Consider the following 9,184-nt stretch of genomic DNA (forward strand, 5'->3'; position numbering starts at 1 on the left):
CCTTTTTCCACTGCTGTGTAGAGAAGTGCAGTGTGTGGGTGGTACAAGTGAAGTGACACACTCTGAATGCACCATTATAAAAGAAGTATTAGAAGTCAGTCTCTCACCACAGCTTAAAAATTAAAAACAGAAATCTTACCCTTTTATTGAGTCACTGACAGTTTGTAACAACAACAAAATAACAATCAAAAAAATAATCTAAAGTACAAAAAAACTTCAGAAACAATGAAGAACTGGAACAGGATCCTCCCTCCCCATCCTTACTGCTGACATTGCAATACAAACTTCAGTTTGTCTGATTTAAATTGGCTTAATCTTGAAGTGGAGTCCAATAAGACTGAAGACGAGACATTTAAGGTCCTGGACCAGGTAGTAGAATACTCTCAAGCCTTCTGGATCTCTGCAGTTCACAAAAGAAGAAGAAAGGGGAAAAAAATTAAAAGATTTAAAAAAATTAAATTAGACTGATGCTCTTAAAGAACAGGTTACAGAACTAATGTATTAAAAAAACCCAAAGTCAATATGGGGACTTTTTAGAGGTCATCTTAGATTTGTTTCATTTTACACTGATTAAATATTCTGTACTCCAACTGTGAACATTTTAAGTTTTTACAAAATATGCATTTTTTATAATGAAAACAGGTATCAACAGCACTTAGGATTTTACACCCCACCCCACCCCTTCCCCAAAACAGTCAGTCTTTTCAGCTTAGGTGAAATACAGCTATCTTGATTCTTCCTAAGAAATTGGCACAAACAGGCCAATGTCAGCTCAGACTGTATGCGTGTAACAGGGTTCCTACAGCAGGGTCTGCTCTTTGAGTTTGAGAACATAGCCTGTAACACCACAGCTTAAAGGCATTTGGCACATTGTGCTGCAACACAGAGCACTGGTGCCCCCAGGAGCTGACTCCTACTTTGAAACAATATAAAATACATGTACGAAATAATCAGGAAGTTCTAATACAGATTTATAAATAGAAACAAGGGCAGCATGAAAAGCAGAGTACGTACTTGGACTGATTTACATCAATGAGGGAACCGATTTTTGACGTGGTAAAGGAGATGTGTTCGTCACCAATTACTATCTCAAGTTCCTGAAAAATAAAAGGTTATAGGAACTTACTGCTTCATGGTACCAGTTACAGAAATACTTCAGTACTGTGATGGTTTTTATTACAAATTTCTATTACAAAGATATCAAATGCAGCAGGTCTGTGGATTGTATTAGCTTCCACAACTACACTGCCATTGAGGCACTACTCAGGTTTTATTTCCCTTTCAGCTGGAAAAAATACTGTCTTGAAGAAAAAGTTTAGTTATGCTTCCAAGGAGCTAACATATGAAAATTAAAGAGCAATTAGAAGAGATACTATGCACCTGTACCTGTCTGCCCACTCTGTCAGGAGGAGGCCACAGAGCATCATCTTCTTTTGTGATTTCACTGTCGTCGATTATTCTCTTCAGCTCTTCCATCACACTCTTGTGCACATAAGCCTGGACACAACATTCAGCAGAGAAATAAATACAGCCCTGCCCACAGCGCCCCGGCAACGCCATCAAGCCTGACCCAGCGCACAGTGCCTTTCGCTGGCACAAACGCCTCAGCAGCGCTGCCCTCACCTCCTTTCGGATCATCACATCATTCTTGTAGTTGCTGTTGTTGGCGTAGCGCAGCTTTCCTGCGGGGAGAGGCTGAGCATTAACCCTCGCATTAACCCACGCCGGGGCGCCGGGGCCCCGCGGCCCCGCAGCCCGCCCTCGCCTCCCCCGGCACCCGGTCCCGCTCTCACCGTCAGGCCGGAACTCGAACTCGAGGAACTCGTGTCCGAATTTCCCCTTGTGCCCCACATAGTAGCGGAGGTAGAAATCACTCGCCATGGCCTCTCTACAGAGGATCTGCGTCATCAAAGGGAAGCGGAGCGGCGCCAACGCTCCGACACTCGGCACCCTTCCCACAGCGGCCGCGGCCGCCCCCTGGCGGGCCGGGGGTGAAGCAGCTCCGTGAGGGGGAGTGCGGGCCCGTTCCCTCAGCGGGGCTTGTCCGGCACGGGGCCGGCACCGAGCGGGACACAGCACAGTCCAGCCGGGACACAGCCCAATGCAGCCGGGACACGGCCTAAAGCCACCCGAGCGGGACACAACCCAGTGCAGCCGGGACACGGCCTAAAGCCACCTGGGGAGATCCCACAGCGACACGAGACGCTGTCAGGTGAGGCAGCGCCGCACCTCTGCTGTTCCCAGGGCACAGTCCCAGCCCTCGGCGGGCCCCGCGAGGGGAACAGTTGTTCACTTGTTTCTCATAAGATAGCGTTCTAGTGATACTTAGTCATACCAATGAGAGAGGTGATGTGTAAGTGGCCATTTGTGTGTGATGAGCACTGATGGTTGCATTCAGTGCTGCTACAAGAACTTGAGTCACACTTTTTATGTGCACTCGTTCCAAGTTAGAAGGAACCCAACCAAAACCATCAAATTTATATTTTGATTAAGTGGCTAAAAGCAAGGATCGTACCCTCGAGATCTGCATTATTAGCCCCATCCTCTACCCACTCAGCCATTCCCAAAGGAGGTGGTGGATTTTAACCAGTTGCACTGATCCCAGAGCTGGTGGTGAGTTAATCCCAGAGGCACTTCCTCATCTCTTTTCTGCACAGAGGGAACAAACACTGTGCATTTATGAATTTAAGGACAATGAACTACAAGGGGAGAGTTTCTGTCTTCTGAAGCAAGTTTGGTGCCTCAGTGGGGCTGGCGTGTTGAGATCCCTCACCACAGGTGGCCTGAGGTTTGAGTAAATGCACTGGGGGTAAATCCTGCCCTTTTCTGCATTGGGAACTGCTGAAAGGAGATAGCCAGAGACACACCTTTTGTAAAATATTGCCTTCTGCAAGGAAAATCCAGAAACATGGTATCTCTTGTGCTCATCACTAGATGGGATGTTTTTTATTGAGGACACAGAATGGGGGAGCGTGGTTTGCCCTGTGGTGGTGTTGGAAATGGGTTGGCACTGATGAACCTGATTTCATTTAGATGGTGCTGCCTCACAGCCCTTTGCAGGGCTAATGGAGTTCTGTCTGCTTTCCTTAGAGTTATAGCAGGTTTAAATCAGGCAATATTTACTCTTATTCATTGTTTTCACAGCTTTGTGCTTGAATACTCTCAGTTGCATTCTGCATTCTTTAGGAATGTCCATTCTATAAAATGTCTAAAAGTTGTCTCTTCAGTAGAAGAGTTCTACTGATACAGAAATAGCCAACCTGTTGCTTTATAACATCTGCAGGTACTGCAAAGAAATTAAAACATAACCTTGAAAAATGTAACATTTGTATTTATACCAGACTGAAGGATTTTTGGCAGAATTATTACCCTTATTTTGTGAACTTGGTTGTCCAATTTAAAGGTAATACCATGTACTGTCTGTTTTTTCCCCAAGTTCAGATATTTGGTTTTGTTTGGTTTGGGGATTTTTTTGTGAGAGAATTACTCCACTGTTATTGTCTAAATTGTTTATAAGCCTTTTCAGGAATATCAGTGCTTAATGTAAATTTATTTAAATTACTGTGTTGGAAGGAAGAGCAAACTGGCATAGGAGTTATCCCAAGAACCTGCATTTTAATTCCTTCTGGAGGTGTCAACTGTCATTGAGTTCTCAATATTAATTCTAACGTTTTATGATAACTGCATACTATATATAGGTGAGATAAAAATGGTTTTTTGCTGTGTGTATATTATGTATTTTGTCTGAGTGAAATAACTATCGAGTTTGATGGCGATACAATGGGTAAAGAATTGCTGCCAGTGTTGTTTGGGTTATCTTGACACATTCACAATCCCAAACATGCTCTGCTTGAATGGATTGGCTTGAGTATGTGTTTGTGAAAGGCAAAATATGTGTGCTGTAGTTCTTTTCATTCTGCTTAAAAGCATGTGTAAACAGTGGTTGTTCCTGCCTCTGAAGAAAATATCTCTAGAAACACACATTTTTAGCATTACTTTACATATGATAGAAGGACTGTAGTGTAACAATGTGCATATGGAATCTTATTACTGGTACTGGTTTACAATGGGTTTGGGTTAGGGGGTTTTTTTTTGTTTGTTTTTGAAGAAGAGTAAAATTTACATGATTTTCTCCTCTGACCTATGGGAGCGGGTGGCTGTGGGACTTGGAAAAATGGGAGAAATCAGATAAACATGCTCTGAAAATTTCTATTTATTTAGGGTTTTTTCTCATGTCAATAAAAGAGCAGATGGCTTGAATGAATCAATCTACTTTGGATCCATAATTTAACTTGGTTTTAAAATTGCAAGGTTTGTGATTATTTCTTGAAATAGTTTTATTTCTGCTATTTTATTCTCTTCACTAGAAATGTTGAACACTTTGGAGAACTGGGTGACAGAATTTTTTCACAGATTGCAAATAAATCAGGTTGTTTTCTGATATCTTTCCATGTCTGTAACTCGTGAAACCATGTTCCAAACATAGAGAATTTTATACAACTCTTTTTCCTTGTGTCTGCAGAGGCTTTAATTCCCCTATCAAAGAAACTGCTTTGGCTGAGGAAAGTTATGACAATAGAATCTCTGAAAGTTAAAAATCCCTAAAATACTTCTTTAAAAAGCGTTCCATAGCATTTAACGTGCTCCATGGTGTGGATCTTGACTTTGCACATAGATCCTTGTTATGCCTGTGTTACTTCTTGCTGTGAAGAGAGTTTTGTTCTGGTTTTGAAGAACGTTGATTCCTTTGCATTGTGTGAGAGATAATGAGTGTGAAAATGCAGCTGAGTCAGCAGGATTGTGGTGTGGCTGCCGAGACAAACTGGGGGCGCTGTGTTAACCCTGAGCTTTGCACTTTACTGCACCATTTACCAGAGTTTGCACTTTGAAACTGCAATATTTAGGATAAGTTTCATCTACTCAGTTAAAGATACGCCTCTGTGAGAAGGAGCATTTGTTGTTTTGGTGCCAAGTAAAATAACCTTATTACTGTGAGGGGAGGCTGGGCTGCTGTGGCTGTTATTGACTGCAGCTCTCACTGCTCACGACTTGCTAAACAAAAATGGGCTCTATTGACTTGTGTGTTAGAAGAACCAAATCCTAAGCCTAGCATGGACTCCTGGGTGTAAATGAGTGTCTGAAAAGGAGGAAGATTTGTGGGAATTAATTGAAAACAGGACTGGAAGGGTCTGCCAGTGCTGCTGTGCTCAGCCGCCGGCCCTCAGACAAGATCAGCTCTCCCATGGGAAGAGTTGTGAGAGTTTTAAGGAAGCTTTTTGGTTTTGATCGATTTTGATTCCCTGTTTTCTCTACAGATAGTTTTTGTGTCAAATGCAAATTTATAATGTAATTACTTTCTCATTTAAAAAGTCAGCCCCCGTCTGAGCCTGCTGGGTTTGGCAGGGCTGGAAGTTGGGGTGCAGTGGTGTGTGAGAGCTGAGAAGAGTATCTGGGGTGCAGTTCTGGTGACTCCAGCTCTTCAGAGTTTATTGCCCCAAATAACTTAGGAAAACAAATATGACTTATTTAAATGGTTTATTTGTTTTTCAGGGTAGGACTGTGTCTTGAACTTACACAAAATAGGATCTGCTCTTATTTAAAAATAGATGTGTGTTAATTCTCACTTGAAGATTTTCCAAAGATAGTTATGAGGGCTGATGTGGAGGAGCTTGTCTCCAGTGGTTGCTTCTGAGGAAGAATCTGCACATTCAGACTGAAATTAGCCTTTGTGAATTGTCCTCTAAGTACTTCCCCAAAAACTACATAAGAAAGAGGTATTTGATTATTGGATGCCACTGCATGTTTCAGGCTCTTCATTTCCACATTAGCCAGGAGCTGCATTCCAGTCATGTATTTCTGTGTAAACTGATTTTATTTAAACAAATCTGCCAAACTCTTTAAAGGTTTCCCTGGTGGCAGGGAGTGAGCACAGGTATTTATTCAGCCCTCAGCCCATGACCTTCCTGTAGAGGTGGGTTATGTCTCCATAAATGTGGGAATAAACAAAGGAGTGTTGGACATTTTGCCTCCTTGATTGGAATGAAATCCTGGTTGTGCTGAGCTGCTTGAGATGATCCTTCAGACAAACAAGGGCTACAGAGAAACTTCTCTTTGCTTCCATGTGGCCTTGCTCTACCTTCAATAAACGTTGTTCTATGGTTTTTTCTTTTATTTGAAATGCTTTGCCAAGTTTGTTTGTTTGTTTTTTAAATCCAAGCTCTGCAGAACCTTCTGAACACAGCAGAATTTCACAAGCTTTACAGAGGTGAGAGAAACTTTTAGATTTTACCTTTAGGCATGTTTGTGCTGCTCTAAGTGGGCCTCATGTTCTCTGCTACACTTTGACAAAAAGTTAAATGGAATCTTATTTATTTCTAACGTTTTTACCTGTGTACTTTTTAATTGGTTTTGCATTTTTTTTTCAGGCTTGTCATCATCTCTAACACACAAGTTTTTCCACTGTATTTAATTCCAATATTTGAGTTTTTTCTTTTCCCTTATTCTATAAAGAAAGAAACTTGTGTAGTAAGTGAGGAAATCCAAGCATAAGGCTTCACTGGCAAAAAAGGGAAACACCTGAGGCACATCTGCCTTCCCACAGAAGACTTCCAGCCTTGCTTGTCCCCTGCATGCATCAGACTCTCCAATCTTTAGTGATTTGAAAACTTTGTTAAGAAGAATACTTTGCTTTCCTTTTACATGGATAATTGTGCCTTCGAGCAGGCTTTGATCTGCTGGATGCAGGAGTCCCATCCATTTCCTGTGCAATCCTTATTTTTAAAAACCTTGTGCAATTGTGAGGGATCCCGAGTGAGAAGCAAACCCTCAGCTTTGAAGAGAGCCCTTGCAGACAGACTTCCTGCACAGGTGATGAGCTGAATTCATTCAGGGTTGCCATGGCAACCCCCCCTTTTTTTCCTTTATCCAGAGAAAGATTGTTTTATCAGTAAATGTACCTTTCCACAGAACCCCATGGCTGTTGTTCAGGGGTCTCACAGCGTTTAGAAGCAAGAGATGGGCAGGCCCTGAAATTTACAGCATCACAGATCCTCATTGCTCACCAAGGCTCTTTATTCTTCAGCTCTGAGGGTACCAGCATTTGGTCCCTCCGCCTCTTCTCTGGGGTTTTTGGCAGAAAACTGTCCCTTCCATACTGCATGAGGCCGTATAATCTCAGATTCTGGGCTTTCAGCATTGTTGTTTTACAGCCAGGAGACACAGTTCTCAGTCTTGATGGTCTCCTGTCCTTTCCCCCTGATCTCAGAGAGTTCTTGGTCATCTTTTTCAAGATTCTGTTTTGCTGTGCATAAATGCTCTCCTGCCCCTAGGAGCCATCAGGTTGGTTCTGTTCCATGTTCATATCACTGGCAGTTTTTTAGTGATTTAAAAGCAAAAGAATAAGGGAATAGAGCCAACCAAGATGAAAAGGATAATACTGGCTGTAATACACTAATCTCCTTCCAGAAGCCAGGGAGTTATTTCTCAAAATAAAGTGATTTGTCTCTCTCAAGGAATTATTCCTGCTTTTCAGTCAGTCAGGATTACTCTGAGTCCATCCTGTCAAACCACAGGGATGGTGCACAAGCAGTTCCTTATTGACAGCACTTTAACACAGAGTGGTGGATCCCAGCTTCAGGAATTAATGTATATATTTTTATATATTTCCACATAGGCAAATGCACCTGCATGTGTTTTTTTCCTGTGTCAAATAAAAGGCCTTGCCCACAGATGGCTCTTGGGATTAAAAGGATTGGAAATAATAACACATTTCTATTTTCAATTAATAAACCTATTTTGCCATTATCCCAGGCAGCAGCATCCATCTGTTGAACATTACTTGGGCATTGCTTCCACAAGAGAAATATTACAGGTAAAATTATGTTTAGACTGTCATTACATTAATTATGTCATTACATTAATTATGTAAAACAAATTTACATTATGTTTTTATTTCATGGTGTTTCTAAAACAGTTTGTGTAGAGAATCCAGTAAATTATCAAGAACTCATCACAGAAAAGGTTAATTTCAGATAATGTATTTTGTGCTTCTGATTCTTTGAGAATAGCATACGAAATTATGTGGATGTTCTGGATATAACCTTGGTGTTGATATACTAGATAAAATATTCCATGAACATGTATCACTTTTAATGGTCTTCACTGTGCAGGTCCTGAGCTGATGCTTGTGTGCTGCAGAATGCTGTGGAGACACAGGGCTGGCTTGGATGGACACCCAGATTCCAGCCCAAATATCCACTCCTATTCCAGCCCCTGCCTGTGGGGTCTTTGCCCCTCCTTTTAGGGCCATGTCACAGATCTCTGATGCTGCCTACAGAGTCTGCTCCTGTCTTGGGGAAGATGTGCACAGTTTCCTCTCTGTGGTGGCACAAACCTCTGATTTAGGAAGAAAAAAGAAAAAAAAGAGCTTAAATCACTTAAATCATCCAGTCACTTTGCGTCCTGCAGTGGAATAAGAAAGGTCAGGCAATAACTTTTGTTCAAAAAGAAGACTTCAGTAGATGGATGTGGTTTATTTAATAGTAAAGAAAAGGTCATGGATTTTGTTCTTTTATTTTCACATAAATTGATTTTGTAAAGTTGAAGTTGGTTTATCAGCATTTGTGTTCTGTTGCTTTGTTATTTCAGTGCTGGAGAAAAGGTCATCTTCTTGCTGGTGTCTGATATTCCATGGTCCATTAAAACTGCATTATTTCTGCTGAAGCTGAATTTCTTTTCTTGCATTTTTTTCTCTCTTTATTTCCCCCACAACTTCACTTGTCCCAGGTGAACTCAGCTGCAGCTGGGTAGTTTGTCCTGCAGCCTGTATATCAAAGGTGCCTGCATAGGACTGTATGTGTCTTATTTGGGTTACAGAATGACAATTAATGACTTGGCTGTGCTAGCCTGATAAGCAATTTAGGTTCATATAGATTTATTTCAGGTTTTGTTCACTATTCAGGAGCTTGAAGAGATACCCACTCAAGTGTTTTTTGTAGGGGAGTGAATTGCATTCTGTCTCAAAATGAATGTCAGTAGAAGGCAGTGACTGAGTTTTTTGCATAGAGGAAGAAAGAAAAATTAAAATATTTAAAAATATGGAGGTCTAGTGAGAAATTTATTATGTGACTCTTCTGCTAAGGAAATAATATTTTCTGTACAGCCAGCTCATCACTGACTTGTTTGC

General features: G+C 41.4%; 1 protein-coding gene and 1 long non-coding RNA gene across 3 annotated transcripts; one reads left to right on the forward strand and one right to left on the reverse strand.

Annotated features, from left to right (window-relative positions):
- Positions 1-113: 113 nt before the first annotated feature.
- Positions 114-1,898, reverse strand: MAGOH (mago homolog, exon junction complex subunit). 2 transcript variants are annotated; one of them, XM_036387587.2, is made up of 5 exons: positions 1,794-1,898; positions 1,624-1,682; positions 1,387-1,497; positions 1,015-1,097; positions 114-400 (listed from the first exon to the last, which is right to left on the reverse strand). In XM_036387587.2, the coding sequence occupies exons 1-5, from the start codon at positions 1,879-1,881 to the stop codon at positions 301-303; spliced, it is 441 nt and encodes a 146-aa protein (XP_036243480.1). In that variant the 5' UTR covers positions 1,882-1,898; the 3' UTR covers positions 114-300. The 2 variants fall into 2 exon arrangements, with proteins under 2 accessions (XP_036243480.1, XP_036243481.1); XM_036387588.2 differs by having other exon boundaries at positions 1,624-1,695; positions 1,794-1,897.
- Positions 1,899-2,032: 134 nt separating this feature from the next.
- On the forward strand, positions 2,033-8,721 carry LOC118689368 (uncharacterized). The gene is made up of 4 exons (XR_004980611.1): positions 2,033-2,212; positions 6,218-6,265; positions 7,810-7,870; positions 8,169-8,721. It is a non-coding gene; the product is annotated as an uncharacterized LOC118689368 (long non-coding RNA).
- Positions 8,722-9,184: the final 463 nt, after the last annotated feature.

Source organism: Molothrus ater, chromosome 9 (assembly GCF_012460135.2).
Source record: "Molothrus ater isolate BHLD 08-10-18 breed brown headed cowbird chromosome 9, BPBGC_Mater_1.1, whole genome shotgun sequence".
Lineage (NCBI taxonomy): Eukaryota > Metazoa > Chordata > Aves > Passeriformes > Icteridae > Molothrus > Molothrus ater.